Genomic DNA, 16,036 nt, shown 5'->3' with positions numbered 1-16,036 from the left:
TTATGTGTCAAATATTTATTCTTTTTTAAAATGTTTATTACTGATTAAATTCATGTAGGGAAAAATGAATAGTACATCTCTTTTTCTCCAGTGTACAGCAAACCACAGCTGACGAAGTGTGTTTCAACCATAGCACACGGGGGGCATGTCGAACACATGCACAGTTTGGTGTGTGCTAATTATGTGTGTATGTTCTATATTGAATATAAACACACAAATATATTTATATATACATACACATTGATGAATAGAAATCATAAAGTGTGAGATTTGATACCATCTCTAGGCCCTGGAGGTCACAGCGACCTCTCCGACGTTTATCAGGATCCCAAATGGCCTGCCAGAGTCTGCCCAGAGGATGAAAGCTGAACATTTCAGACAGATAACCTACGGCTCGCTCTCCGTTTATTACTCTCCCAATTCAAAACAAAGAAAGAAAGAAAGAAAGAAAAAAAAAAAACATGTCAGTACTGGACACTGTGTGAATGCTTCGCCTCTGCGACAAACCCTAGCGGTGCTGAACGGGCCGAGATCCAGCGCTGCAGTTCATCCCCCGTTTGTTCTTCTTACGTTAACAGTCCCACTTTCTGCTACACTCTGATCACTGATGCCAAAAACACTGTCCGGTAACACTTCAGTTGAACAGGTAGTAGGGGGGTGGGGGGGGTTGTGTGTGATGGAGAAAAGCAGGAAAAAAAACAAAAACAAAACATGACATCAGACTTTAACATCAGTCAACTGTTCAGATTCTACCTGCAGGCTGAGGAAGTACAGTAACACCCTCCCCCAGTCAGGCATTGCCCCTTCAAACTGAGTGTTACATGATGGCAAACCCAGGGGCGGAGAAGCGTGCTGCGAGGTCCGGGGTCCAGGGTCCAGAGCCGGAGCGGGGGGGGGGGGGGGGGGGGGGGAGTGTGTGGGGCTGATATGTGGCTGCTGGGTGGAGGGAGGGACCCTCATTCACCCCCGGGGGTGACTACTATGGCAACAGTCCAATGAGAGGCGCCACCGAGCTCCTGATGGTTGGTTTTTTTTTTCTTCTTCTATTACATTGGCAGTATCTTAAAAAAAATGGTAATAATAATAGTGGAGGAACAGTTTAAAAGCATAGTAAGACTGCAGTGACCTGTGCTGTCAGAGTGGAAACCTCTGAGAGCTCCAGGAGTGGTTCAACTGCTGCACCGCCGCAAACCAAAACAAAAAAAGAAAAAGAAAGACAAAAAGAAAGAAAGAAAATAAAAGGAGTTACCGTTGGCTCAGCACTACTGGAGGTTAGAGGGGGGTGGGGGGCTTGGCAAAACATAGACAAAGAAAAAAAAAAACATGAGAAGTCACCAGTTCTGTCCATCGGATTAGTTGCTAAAGGTCGTCTACCAATCAACATCAACATCATCTTCATCATCATCATCATCATCATCATCATCATCAGTGTGATTTTTTTCCCCATCAAGTCAAATAAAACAAAATCTAGCAGTTCATGATCTGTTGGCTTTGTTGCCGTGGAAACACCGGTGTCAGGGAGGTGTCGAGACCTCCGCCGTCCCAAAGACCACCTCCTGACCCGGACAGCCCCCCCCCCCCCCCCCTCCCCCAATCCCACCCCACCCCACCCCATTCCTCCCGCAAAAAATAAAAACTAGACAGAAACAATAAGATCCAAAAAAAGAAAAAACAACGACAAAAAAAAAAAGAAAAAGAAGAAAGGTGGATCCTCCTCCTCAGGCGCAGAGTCCGACTCGACTCTGAATGTCCCGTGTGCAGTGGAATGAGAAGGAGAGATGAGATACTGATGGATACGGGGATTACGTGGATAGAAATCGGAGATTTATGGCAGTCAGTTGTCAGCTCGCAGATCCTTTAAGAAAGCAGGACCTCAGGTCAATGGTGCCCATCTGCTGAATTCCAAATAAAACTTGATCTGACGTCTGATAAAATCTGTACATTTTTTTTAAAGTCTTCATGATTAGTTTGTCCAAAGGGGACATTTTTTTTCATTTTTTATTTTTATTTTTTATCTTTCACTGTATATTTATTAAATCTTTATCTGCTCTTTAATTTAGATGCTCTGAGTCCCATTGTGTGTGTGTGTGTATGTGTGTGTGTGTGTGAGAGGAGACGCCGCCTGGCCTCGTGCGGAGAGCTTGGAGTTTGCTAGCAGCACTTTTTCTTTCGTTTACTGTTCCGGCTGAGTTTGACCACGTCGTTCTGTTGCTGCTGCTGCTGCTTGGCCAGCACCTCCTTTTTGGCTCTTAGCACTAACTCTGTGATGCAGTTGAACATCTGCAAAGAGACGGACAAAAAAAAGACAAAAAAACAAGATGTGGTGAGAGCTGCAAATCAAGTCAGTCCGATGAGATGAGCCACATCAAACAGTGGCGTTAGGGAGGAGCAGCGTGAAGTAAGACTGATCCGATACTGAGAAACCAACTGGTTGTTGTATCATCCACATCCAGGTGTTTCCACAGCACATCACTCAACACCATGGACACATTTGACTTCTGCTGATCGGTGAGCAGCTTCTAACGTTCTCACATCTGCACATTCAACATGAAGCTGAAGGCAGCAGCCGGCTGGCTCAGCACAGCTGGACGCAGCTGTTGTTGGGATTTAGAGAATTCTGGATCTGAACCAGTCAGTTTATAATGACCAGATGATTTATCAATTAACTGAGAAATGAATGTTCAGACCATCTGACGACAACAATAATGGTTGGTTGCATCCTAAATGGTTTGTACAGTGTTCTTGCATCATTGCACCATTGTTTTTTTATTGTTTGGGATACCGTTTTGTTGGCTAATAACATGTAACATTGTAAATATTATTCTTATTCACTGTACATTTTTTCTATTTATTTGCATATACTATATTTACATTGTGGATATACTGTATTTTTTATTCAAATTGTTTCTATTTCATTCTTCCTTATTTTTCTAAATCTATTTGCACTAATGTGAAAACCTGCTGCTGTAGCACAATGCTTTCCCAGCCTGGGATGAATAAAGTATCTTTCATCTCTAGGGCCCGGCCGGTTAATCAGCTGGTTATCACCCTTTAAGAATAATTGGGTAACACTTTATAATAAGTACACACTATTAAAGCAGAAGTAAGCGATCCGGTCATTTTGGCTAACTTCTTGTCAGCCGATGGAGTTAGCAGTCCCCGCCCTCGTCATGGATCTGGCATAAACACTCTATGCGGTTGTTTAGGGCCACAGCCGTTAGGTGGGGGGCCACATGATCAGAAAGGTACCGGGGTTCATTCAAGTCATTTAAACATCTTGAGGTCTGCACGCACGCTATGAGCTTTATATGTAATGTGAAGTCAATATTCAGCTTCTTTTATCTCACATTTGAGACATTTGGTGAAAATAGAATGGCAGAATGACAACATTTGTGCTCAAAAAGCAATCTTACAAAATTTCATTTTAGACTTGTTTTCTACACGTATCTATTACTGTATTCATATCCTATTTCAAGCACCAAAACAGTTCATTCTCATGACTGAAGGAGTGTTTTCACAAGGGATTTGAATTCTTTCAAAAAGCAGACCTCAAATTTCCAGCATTTGGCCTAAATTATTTCTTTATACAGTGTTCTAGGACAAACTGGCCTCAGTGTGCTTACAGCGGAGGTTCTAATATTTAGACATAAACACTTGAGTATTGTTACATCTGCAAGTATCTTAAAAAGATAAATTTAAGAAAATATGTAAAAGTCGAGAAAATGGCCTCAAACCTCAGAAGGGATAAACACGTCTGTATTCAGTTTTAACCAGTGATTTGGTGTTTGCGCTTAGAGTGGGCCACAAACAAAAATCTTGTTTAGGGCCACCAAAATCCTAGGGGCGGCCCTGGTCCTCGTCCCTACGTCACCACATTCACGCGCATCCCTTGGCTGCACACACAGCCCTTCATGCCGTTCTCTCTCCTCATTGGATAAAGCTTGTAGGATACAAGGAAGTATACAAGACGTTTTCTCCTCGGCTTACAGCAGAGCAGAGTGACTGACAGACCCGTGTTTCGGACCAAACACTCTATGTAAGTGATTGCTGTCGGAAGATAGAACTATTTAAGACTTATATTAACACAAACATTCCGCTTACTTCTGCTTTAAGTATTAAATACTGTATTAATCATTTATAACACACAAATACTCATTAGTATGTAGTTTATAAACACAGTTAAAATGTTTTACTCATTATTGATAAGCACTAACTGTGTTTATAAACTACATACTAACGAGTATTCATGCGTTATGAATGAAGAATTCTGTATTTATTAATGCTTAACTAAGTAAGTGGACTTATTATAAAGTGTTACCAATAATTCAATATTATGTTAACACTTATTTTCTCCAATAAAGTGCAGGGAATATGACTTGCTTTTACATAGAAATGATGTCCTTGTGTTATTATCTATCCAGTAGGTGGGTGTAGTGCTCAAGTAAATGAATAACGAAACAGTTCAAGTTATCGCCCCATCCTTTACTGCTCTGCAAAAACCGTTGTGCCACTCTGATGGTACTAATGTCACTTTGCCGTATAACGATAACCTTATGACTGAGGACATTGTGGCTGTATGTTCATAAAAGACGCTGTATCTCCTTTTCTAGAAAAAAAAGCAGGGATTTTGATGAAAACTGGCCATGTTTAGCTTGAGTTTTCTCAGGAACAGAGGCACGTAGAAACAAACAAATGTGGCCATTTGAAGAAGAAAGTTTCACCTTTCAAATGAGCCACAGTATGTGTTGGTGACAATAATACAGAATACGCTGTGGCTCTACAAAAATCGTCAAAAATGGTCTAAATTGGTCGGTACACTTGACTAAAACTTTGGAAAAGAGCGCGGCACTCAATGAGTTAAATGTTAGAATGAATATTAGAATAAAACTTTTGACAGTAAAAATATTTGAAAATAGTGAAATGTTCTACCTTCAGTTTATATCTTTTTAACAAGTGCCTGAACTATATCTCAGGGATCAAAAACAGCTATTTGTTTTATTTATCTAATTTTTTGAAAAATGTAAAAACTTTATGATATATCGGTCTTCAGAATTTTTTATTCCCTAATATCAACATCAGCCCCAAAAATCCACATCGGTCAGGCCCTACTTCTCTCTTATCTCAACTCAGTTCACATTCAGGAAACTGAGGTGAGTGTTACTGAGAACTCACACACTTTATGATTCGAGGCGTCAGCTGAGCTGCTTCGCATATCAGGTACATCACACACACACACACACACACACGCACGTCAGTCTGTAAACAGCTTGAGGCCTGAGACAACACAGTTACCTCTTCAACGTTGATGTTCTCTTTTGCACTCGTCTCAAACAGGTTGATTCCCATCTGCTCAGCAAACTTCTGCGCGTCAGTCGTCTCGACCACCTTGGAGTTGGGGTCGTCGTTCTTGTTTCCCACTGAGGAGCAGCAAATATTTATTATTGTCTGTGAGGGGGAAAAAAACCCCGATGTGTGGACCGAGAGCCGAAGCGTGCGGCCTGGATTCTTCTCACTCACCTAATATTCGGCACACGTCGTCACAGTTCTGGTTGATTTCATGTAACCATCGTTTGACGTTGACGAAGGACTCGGCACTCGTGACGTCGTATACCACTATGACCCCGTGTGTTCCTCTGTAGTATCTGCACACAGGGGGAGACACACAGTCAGGGTTAGACACCGACTAGATCAATGACTCTCAGATATCACAGTTTGAAATTCACCCTCACGTTGTCTCAGCTCAGCTACAAGAACTGGACTCTCACAACACAAGCTGCTACTACTAGAGGATGAAAAGCAGCAGAGATCCATGACAACTCAGGAATATAGGGCTGAGGTTGTTGTTAGTACTGGACAGGATGCACAAGCTACATGGAACAGATTATCACTTGTAGGGGTGGGCAAAAATATCGATATGGCAATATATCGCGATACTTTATATTGCGATACGATATCGATATTCAATATTTAAATATCAATATTTTTTTCAAAAAAAAAAAATTCAAAAACATTTTTTTTTCTTCAAATAATAAATCATGTTTCAGACGTAAATCCAGTACGACTTCCGCACCTCTGCTCCGCGAGGTGTCACTGTACTGCTACCTCAGACAGTGTGTTGTACATGCAAATATGTTGTTGTAACTTGCACTTGTATAAAATGGCATGGATAATTTGAATTACATTGTTTTGACTCAGTTTGTCCCATAAATTATCACTATCATCTGATGTACATACAACTCGGATTTTAAGAAGCATAATGCCTTTTACATTTTTCAGTGAACTATGTAGAATATCGCAAAATTTGGATATCGCAATATCGTATCGTATCGTGACTCAAGTATCGTGATGCGTATCGTATCGTGAGGTCCTTGGCAATACCCACCCCTGCAATAGCTTCAACTATGACAATTACAACTAACTGAACTGTTAGTTTTTGATAAAGGTAAAGTAAACCTTAACCACTGTTAAGAATAACAGTAGAAATGGTTCAAATGAATGAATGCAAATAAGAGAATCTATAGGGACAGTGAGAGATACATGAAAAGCTGAGTCATGGCCAGATGATGGATGGATAACTAAAGGCCATGGATGAAATTAGATTAGATTAGATTAGATTTACTTAATTGTCCCATGCAGGAAAATTTGATTTGGGCGTGAAGTGCGTGGTGCATAGGTACATAGAATAAAAACTAGGTACATACATTAAAACCACAGGACTGACAGCAACACAACAGACAACACAACAATGAACATACACTGACCAGTGTATCAAGTCATTGGATAAAGTGCAATATTGTGCAAATCAATCATTGGTAATATAAATAATAAAAAGCAAGTAGAATAAAAATATAAAAACTGAAAACCAAAGAGGAAGCAACAGCGGTAGTGTGTGTGTGTAGTGACTGCTGCAGGTTTTGTTCAGTAGCGACACAGACAAGTTATTTACAACAGGATGAAAGCTTCCTTAATGTAAACACAGTCCAACAGTCCAGCTCTCACCACTTCATCATCTATAATAAATGAAGACATTTGTTGTATTATCCACTATCACATCCATATTTCTATCATCAGTTGATAAGGAGGAGGACATGTGGTCTGGATGAAGGGGACAGACAGGTTCACCAGGAAGCACCAAGAGTCTGAGACTCCAGAACCAGAACTCTGTCTGATTTCACACCAATTTACGAGGAACCAAAGTATGTTAGAAAAATGTGCTACTTTCTTTTCTTTTTTTGCTGTCTCTGTAATCCTTCTTCAGTGTTTTGAAGTTTAGTAATTATGGTCTGGTGATCTGCCATCTCTCTCGACACCAAAACATTTTGTTTCTTTAGCAGACCACTGAAAATCTTTCTCCAGGTTGTAGCCACTGCCTTCTCCTCCTTCCTGCTCCTCTTCACAGCCTAGAATAAGACACGCCCACTGATGACATCACGGTTCACAGGGAAGAACAAACTATTTCTTGGTTCCCTTCCGACCGACTTCTCAGGTTCTGAACCTGTTATTTTTCCCGGTCTGAACAAAGTTTGGTTCAGGAACCGGAACCAGAACTACGAATCCCCGACGTGTGAGCTGATGGAGACCAGTGAGGTGACGGATGAAGACGTCCAGCAGGGGGAGACAGGGAGACACAATGAGGCTCAGCTTCACCACGGTTACCACAGAGCAGAAAGAAACTGAAGAGATGACACAGTAAGATGGCTGTTCATCTTTCAGTGACACAACATCTAATGGTCCAGAGTCCAGACCCCTGAATGAGACAACCAAAGGACTCACTGTGTAGCCTGAGATCAGTGTGTGTGTGTGTGTGTGTGTGTGTGTGTGTGTGTGTGTGTGTGGATGAAGGAGGGAAGTCCACAGAGCCGACACTTCATCTGTCACACAGTTCGACTGTAAACCTGCAACAAGCTTCAAAAAAAGTTGCCAGGCTCCAGAAAGAGAGCATCACCAGAGAAACTGCACTGCACCCGACAAACACAAAGAGCCTTTTGTCTACTGTGTGTGTGTGTGTGTGTGTGTGTGTGTGTGTGTGTGTGTGTGTGTGTGTGTGTGTCAGTGTCGCTGCCTGGCGTGACAGTGTGGGGATATGGTGTTGTCCCAAATGTCCAGCAGTAATGGGCCACCAGACAGCAGGGGTGGGTGGCTGTGTGTGTTGTGTGTGTGTGTGTGTGTGTGTGTGTGTGTGCTCAGTGCACATGAATAGAGAGCCATAAACACACACAGCAGGAGTGTGTGTGGGCCTCAGCTTACACCTTTTCTCCAATAAAATCTGCACAAACAGGCTCATAAAGAGTTATAAAGCAGACTTGACTCAACACAACAGCTGCCCCGCTTCAACACATATGGAACACTAAATAAAAACAGCATTATTTGTCTTTCTTAAATCCCAAAAACATGTTATACTGACTAAACACTTGGAAGTGAAGAGAGGATCAGGATCAGGCTGCTGTCCAGACCAGGAAAGATGCCACATTTCAAAAGCAGTTTTTAAATGAAATCATCATCAGAATCATCAGAATAAAAGCATCTCATCACGCATGTAAAGACCCTGACGTCAAACAGAATTGATTTGATGCATTATATTTTTCATTTTATCTATTTTTAGTGTGCACACTGAGCATCCTTTATTTATTTAATTATTTATTATCATTATTATTAATTAATTTTCCCTTTCAACTCCCTTTATATCGTATTTTATTTGATTTCTTTTCCTCTTCTTTTTATTTATGTACATATTCACCTATTAATTCATTATTTTTGTATTTATTTTTGACTGTACTCTTTAGTGGGGGATTTGTCTTTTCTTTTTCTAGTTCTCTGTTTTCATGCACCATATAAAAATTAAAAAAAAGTGGAGGGGGGGAAGCTGTGGAATAACTTTGTATCTTATATTGATACTTGTGAAATGCTGGTCTCCAATAAAAAAAATCTGAGAAAAAAAGAAAGAAGAATAAAAGCATGAATCTGCTGAAATGATGGCCCAGTGGATCTAGCAGGTCTCTGCCCAGGATCCATCCCCATACTGAAATCCATTTAGTTCCCTAATGAGGGACCACGCCACTCTACTTCAGCAAAGTGAACAATCAGCCTAAATAGGCCGCTGCCTGCTCGCTCGGTGGAGGGATTCCTACCCAACAACTGGCTTCCAAACTAGGCCGGTCCCGCTCCTCGGGGGCCGGAGCGTCAGCAGCACTGCGGAGGATCCCGAGCGAGCGTTCAGGAGGACGACTCTGTCGGCGCTGGTCTGTCATAAAAACATGCAAAACGTGTCTCCTGGTCTTGTTCATGACACACACAAAAAAAACAACAACCCCCGAGGCCGGGACGGTGACGGTTTCATCATGTGCGAGCTGCAGCCTGGCTCCAGTCACAGTCAGAGGGGCTGAGTTAGAGAGGATGACACATCGGCGCTGGTTCTGTTTGTGTTGCTCAGACAGACGCTGCCTCCTCAGAACGGCAGAGTGACAGCACTTTACTGCCTCGCTCTCATTTATTACACAGTGTCAATTCTGCTCCGTTATGTCGACTCAGTCCTTGTAAAACTGCAACGGTCCACATTACGGCTGGTGGAGAGACCTGATTGGTTTTGACAGCCGGCGGTGGCGCAAGACGCACCAACGTCCAAGTAATTGATTGTCAAGACACGGGGAGGGACGGACAGGACCGACCTCCGCCTCAACAATCTGGCTTCTCACACTAAACAGACTAAACCATGACGACGTGACACCAGCGCCACTCGCTCTTGTGTGTGAATGTTTTGGATGCTTTTGCCTGGTTGACGCTCTATCTGCTGCGTCCATCATCAGCGTTCGGTTGCCGGGGCGTAGTCGTGTGTTAAAGCTGCTAAACGTCAATATTTTCATAGTAAGAATGGATTAAATGATGATGTGTGATGCGAGCGTGGTTGCCTGTAGCGACAAACGCATGATCGCTCAAATCAGCCTCAGCATCTCTCCACTTAGCGCTGTGGCTGAGTTCTGATTCACTCTCAGCTCGGCCTGTCACACTTATTACATAATTGCCTGATCGCAGTTATTCTGCATAATGGTTCAAACGGTTTCCATTCATCTGGATGAAAACAGCTGGATCAAACTAACAGTAAAGTCATGTTTCATCACACTGCACCCGCCTCTTTATTTCTAATATTAGACAACTGCATTTCAATGAGCATCTACTGACATCAGTATACTTAACACCAAGTATTATCATCATTATTATTATTTATTCGTATCCTATTTTATCTTATTTTATTCTGCTATTCTTTTAGTAATAACATTTTATTATCTATGTATATCTCACTTTGCGTTGGTCTCTCCTACTATTCAGGAGTTTGTAACAAAGAAAGATTTCCCTCTGGGGATCAATAAAGCAGTTCTGAATCTGAATCTGCATCTGCATCATGGATTTAGTTGCAAAGCCAAGAAATGGCTCGTCTTCTTCATAACTGTATGTGTATAGTTAAACTATGTTCAGGCTTATACCATAAAAGTGTCATAAAATTATCAGATTAAAAATGTTAATCACAATCATTTGAGGTGCAGATGATTATTGCAACTATTGTCGTTAAGTGTGGGATTGTGAGCACGGGGTCAGCCCTATGTTCCCACAGCCCAATGATCCCACAGCCCTATGTTGCCTCATTTCTAAGATTTTTCTTATTTCTAAGAATTTCTCAAAATGAAACTCTAAGTCAAGTCATTTTTATTTTTATACTGCATTTAAAGGGATGATTCAGAGTAATTTTTAACCTAGGGTCCTTTGCACCATGACCTTGAGCCAAAACGTCAAAATTTCGGTATAAGAGTTCGTCTCTCAACCCTATGTTGGAGTAGCGGTGTTGGAAGGGGTCAGCCCTGTGTTGGCCCTATGTTCCCAGATTTAGCTAAAAGCTACATTACATCTGTAGTCAACTGCTACTGGATAATAGTTTGGGTGTAATTGACTACCAAGTTGGGAGAAATGGGGATAAAATCTGATGCAAATTGATCATAAAGGAAATGTGGGAACATAGGGCCTAATTTTGGAAAGAAAAAAAAAAACCTTAGAAATGAGGGAACATAGGGCTGTGGGAACATAGGCACGCTCCTGTGAGCACAACATGGAAAAGATGCAAGTTATAATAGACAGAGTTAACACTGATGCTCCCCTATAAAAACCACCTCGTCACTCACTCACTCCTTATCTTGGCCAGACATCTAACACCAGCCACCTGCAGGCTGAAATCTGTTTCCTCTTCCGATCAAAAACCTTCCACAAATGTGACGTAATCCACTTGTCTTCATTAGAACGAACGATGCAGCGTGTTTTGAAAGACACATACGACACAAGAAAAGTTTCCACTCCAGTCGAGGTGAGTGTCTGAGTGTTTGTGTGATCATAATGACTCAGCTGCGTCACGTGGCGGTGGATCTAAGCTCATGTGTCAGGTGTTGACCACTTGTCTCGACATCTGTGTTCTGATGATGAGTGTGAATCCCTGGTGTTATGTTGCAACATGAAACAGGAATAATACCGTGGGGTTGATGATGCCAGCGTGAGAAGAAGATCCAACAAGTCTGAGAGACGATGCCGTTGTTTCACTTTTTGTCATCACCACCGACAGCTCGCCCGCAGACGCCAAAACAAACACGTCTAACCTCCGAGCGAGGATCCACGTCCTGATACCGGCTCTTACCTCTGCGCCAGCAAACCTGATGAGCTATTAATGTTTTCTGGCAGTGCAGCACAGACACACGAGCTACACAGACAGCTGGCGCTTTAAGGTTATAGTCTATTTAGGTGAATCACTGACTGGTATATACTTTTAAAATAACACCAGGGGTTTACCTCTGTGAAGAAGAGCCACAGATGGACACACAACACAACACAAGACACAACGCTCGTCATCATCATCATCACCAGAGACCAGGAGCCTCCCTCTCCCTCTCCCTCTCCCTCTCACATCTGTAATTAGGATCCGTGGGGACTTCCACCCCGTTTCACAGAACGGCACCCGCTGATTCTAAAAGTCTGCAAACTGCTTCCTCAAATCATACCTGATCTGAACACCGCAGAGAAAAAACCTTGTCTTGGTTTCAGATTCAACAGTCGAAATGAAAGAGGGGGGGGGGGGGGGTGCACAGACGTCTGCGTCTGAGTCGTCGACTTACGTGGAGGTGATGGTGCGGAAGCGCTCCTGTCCCGCCGTATCCCAGATCTGTAGCTTCACCTTCTCCCCGTTGATCTCCACCGTTCGGATCTTGAAGTCCACCCCGATCGTGGTGATATAGCTACCTGCAAACACACACACATACACATAGAGAATCAAGTTGATGATGAACCTACAACCGTATAAAAACTAAGTCTGAAAATAATGCTGAAGCAAAACCACAGACCTGAAAATGTGTTGTCTGCAAATCGCAGGAGGAGACTGCTCTTCCCCACTCCTGAGGAGGAAACACAAGCACAGGATGAGGTTTAGACGACAACAGGTTGTACAGCGAGAGAGAAAGAGAAAAAAAAGTAACGTCAGTATCTGATTTCAGCGCTCAAACGAAATATTACAACCACCTGAGGCTTGATAAGAGTTTTCTTATGATCAATCCAAACCAAAAACAAGACGTCAACCGCAACATCTGCTGTAATCCCTGTGTGCCTACACATTTAGTGCTTTGCAGCATTGGGCAACGTTTTGCTTCTGTGTGAGGGAATTAAAGTAAACAGAGACTGCACCTTTATGTTCAGGACTCCAGACTAACTTTTTTTTTTTTCTATGAGCACACTGACCCCTAACTTAAAATTTTAGGAGCGCAGGTAGAAAATTTAGGGGCGCAAATTGACATGTAAAGGTAAATATTCACATTTCTCCAATTATTCACCTTTTCATTCATGATCCTCAAACATTGACCTGACACTGTTGCCAGTGTTAAAAGAAAAGTAGCAATTTCATTGGTCGCACATGCGCAAGTATTTGCACCGTCTCAGATTTTAGGGGCAAAATGCCCCCATTTAGGGGCAGTCTGGAGCCCTGGTTATGTACAGCAGAGGTGTCAAACTCATTTTAGTTCAGGGGGACACATACAGCGCAATCTGATCTCAAGTGGGCCGGACCAGGAGAATAACAGCATAATAACCTATAAATAAGGACAACCCAAAACATTTCCCTTTGTTTTAGTGCAAAGATCATTATCAAGATGTTTACAGTTAATGAACCATCCTTCTATTATGAACAACCTGGAATCTCTTGAGAAAAATATGTGCAATTTCAACAATATTACGTCTCTTCTGTTTTCTACGTAATGTTCACACTGGTTTTGGCCAAGGGGCCATACATTTGACACCCCTGATAGAAAAAGCATCTTTATGATGCCTGCACTAAAAAGCAACTGGACAGGCCGATGTCAGAGCCAAGAGAAGCAAAACGACGAACAAGAAATCTAAAAATGATCCTGTGTTCCCAATTGTCTTTGGGAAGAAATAACAGGTGACACAAGGAGAGGAAAGATCAGAGGGAGAGGGCGGGGGGCAGGGGTGTGGGGGTGGAAAGAGATAGACGAGAGGGATCTGTGCTGAGCTTTAACAGATCAGTTGTCAGGTAACAACTGGAAGTGAAGAGGCGACTCTGCCACCCAGCCTGCAGGGTGGGACTCAGTCTCTGCAGCCCTACCTATTGTGTTATTGTCATCTGGTGTTTGATTGGTCCCAACATAAAAAGCTCTCAGGTTCCTGCGGTCTCCACGCTGCAGAGTTTTGTTTAAACAAACAATAAGCGAGGCTTCAAAGCAGGAGAGAGATCGTCTTTTTTGTCCCGGTGAAGCTTTGATACGTCTTCCTGCTCGTCCTGCCAAAAGCACTCGCGAATAATGAAACAACCAGTTTGTCTGAGACTAAACCTGTAAGGATACCTCTCTCACTTCCAACCTGCTCCGACTGGAACATGTGCCGTCAGGATGCTCCTGATCTTATGTGTACAATGAAGCGCTTGACAAGATTTCACGTTACATAACTGAGCTAGTGTCAAATCGCTCTCTATGAAGAGACATGTCATGCGCATGTGTGTGTGACGGGTGGGGGGGGGTGGGGAGGGGGGTCGAACAAGTCAAGCCGAGTGATAAAAGTCGGCGTTACTGTGGCGTGAGGAGTCAGGATGTGGAATGTCGCAGCCGCAGATCAGTCCACCGGGAGGTCACAGCATCTTTCCTACCGATTCCCCCCCGGTTGCAGCGCCTGCAGACAGCTGGATGTCCGCGCCGCAGCTGAGGAGGGACGGGGTGGGGGGGGGGGGGACACTGGCCTCTGTGTGTGGATGGCAGTGAAGTGAAGGGCTTGCTGTTGCTGTTGCTGCTTTGCCCTCTACTGTGTGCAGCCAGCTGATGAGGGGGGGGGGGGGGGGTAGTGCCAGGATCGGAGGGCAGGGTGGGGTGGGCTGGGCTGTCAATGAATGCAAAGATCAACTGCCACAAAGAGGTTCCTGCAGGATGAGGCTGTTCTCCTCCCGAGGGTGGGGTCGCACTAAAAAAAAAAAAGGGGGGGCCCCTGTTGGACTTGAACAGGAGATACTGGTCAAACTCTTCTCCCCAGGTGTGAACAGGTTGACATTATGCACACAGCAGGGACTGAGACATTGTTTTGCAATGGTGTTTTTGTTTTTTTTAGCATGAGAAAGAAGCTAAGCACAGTGGTGTGTGAAGCTGAGCAGCCTGGCAGACAGATGCACTTCAATTGGAGTGCAACAGTGCAATGAACTGTTATATCTGGTGCTATGTTTCTGTGCTTTTTATATGTTGATACTGAGTGTATGACTTTTGCTATGTGTTATTTGTGTACATTTACAAATAAAGTAACTCCACTAAAAACTAAACCAAACTGTGCGACACTGACCACCGTGTTAGTCTCACTTCACTTTACTGACCGGCTACAGCTACACAGATACAAGCAGAGGCTGCAGTGCTGCATTCCTCCACTGTAACATTACAGCGGCTAGCACAGTAAAGCTAACCAGCTAAATAACAAAATGCACCCCGCTATGTTAGCCTGACTTAGCTAGCTCAACACTGCGTAGTAAATAAACGAAAAAATAAACGTGTTTAGCATCATGTGTAGAGACGGCTCAGCTTCTGCCGTTAGTTACAGCTAGCTGCATAACCACTGTGTGATGTTAGCCTAACTTCAGCTAGCTGGTGTAGCTAATGTGGGAAACAAACAAGAGGCCAAATCAAAGGGTACGAGGAGCGGGAGCACCTATCTAGTTCACTGCGTGTGTTTCAGCTCAAACTAATGTCTCATGTCGATATGTGCGCAGGACGAGACGTTTTTCCGAGACGAGCCCTGATGGTCTGGAGGCGATATCCGGCCCTATCGGCTGACTGACATGCCCAGCCCGGACACACAACCTCCGCCCTGTCACCGCCACAGAAATATGGCGGATGTGTACATATCTCAAAAAGAGTCGATGCACAAAATTAAATTAAATAATAACAAGTAGTTAACGCGCCAGGCAAGTTCACGTCGGACCCACAGCTGCGCTCTAGCTTCACCTCCCTGTGAGGAAAAAAAAAAACACGACAGGGCCCACTTCCCGTCCCGCATCCCCGGCGTCGGCTTACCGCTGTCACCGATGATGAGCAGCTTGAAGAGGTAATCGTAGTCCCTGGCCATGCCGGTAGCTGGTGGCTCACCCCCGCCTTGTGCCGCTTCTTCTGCTCGGTTCTCTGTCCGACCCCCTGGGCCCGTAAGATATCACCCTGCCCCCAGATCCCCCCCTGTGTGAAAGAAAACGACCACTACAGATGCTAGAAACTCTTAGCCCCCGAGCCGGCGGCGTTTTTCTCGGGGTTTCGCGGCGTCAGCAATCCTCTCCCTCCGCTGCAAACAGCCGGAAACTCCGCTTCCTCCTCTGGTTGTGCTGCACCCAACTCTGACCCGGCCTCACTGCGCAAGCTCCTGCTACAGCCCGGTCGTCCCATCCCATTGATGAACGCTAGACTCATGCTGCTCGGAGGGCACCGGACCCACGGCGTCCCATTGATTCACAACTTGTGTAAGGAGCTTTATGAAACTG

General features: G+C 43.8%; 1 protein-coding gene across 1 annotated transcript; it reads right to left on the bottom strand.

Annotated features, from left to right (window-relative positions):
• Positions 1–1,625: 1,625 nt before the first annotated feature.
• rab35b (RAB35, member RAS oncogene family b) lies at positions 1,626–15,875 on the bottom strand. The gene is made up of 6 exons (XM_083978258.1): positions 15,582–15,875; positions 12,372–12,422; positions 12,147–12,270; positions 5,518–5,642; positions 5,293–5,417; positions 1,626–2,280 (listed from the first exon to the last, which is right to left on the bottom strand). Exons 1-6 carry the CDS (start codon positions 15,631–15,633, stop codon positions 2,152–2,154), a joined length of 606 nt encoding a protein of 201 aa, XP_083834384.1. The 5' UTR covers positions 15,634–15,875; the 3' UTR covers positions 1,626–2,151.
• Between the last annotated feature and the right edge of the window lie 161 nt (positions 15,876–16,036).

Source organism: Trachurus trachurus, assembly GCF_905171665.1.
Source record: "Trachurus trachurus genome assembly, chromosome: 9".
Classification (NCBI taxonomy): domain Eukaryota; kingdom Metazoa; phylum Chordata; class Actinopteri; order Carangiformes; family Carangidae; genus Trachurus; species Trachurus trachurus.
This window is presented reverse-complemented; position numbering and strand designations above follow the sequence as displayed.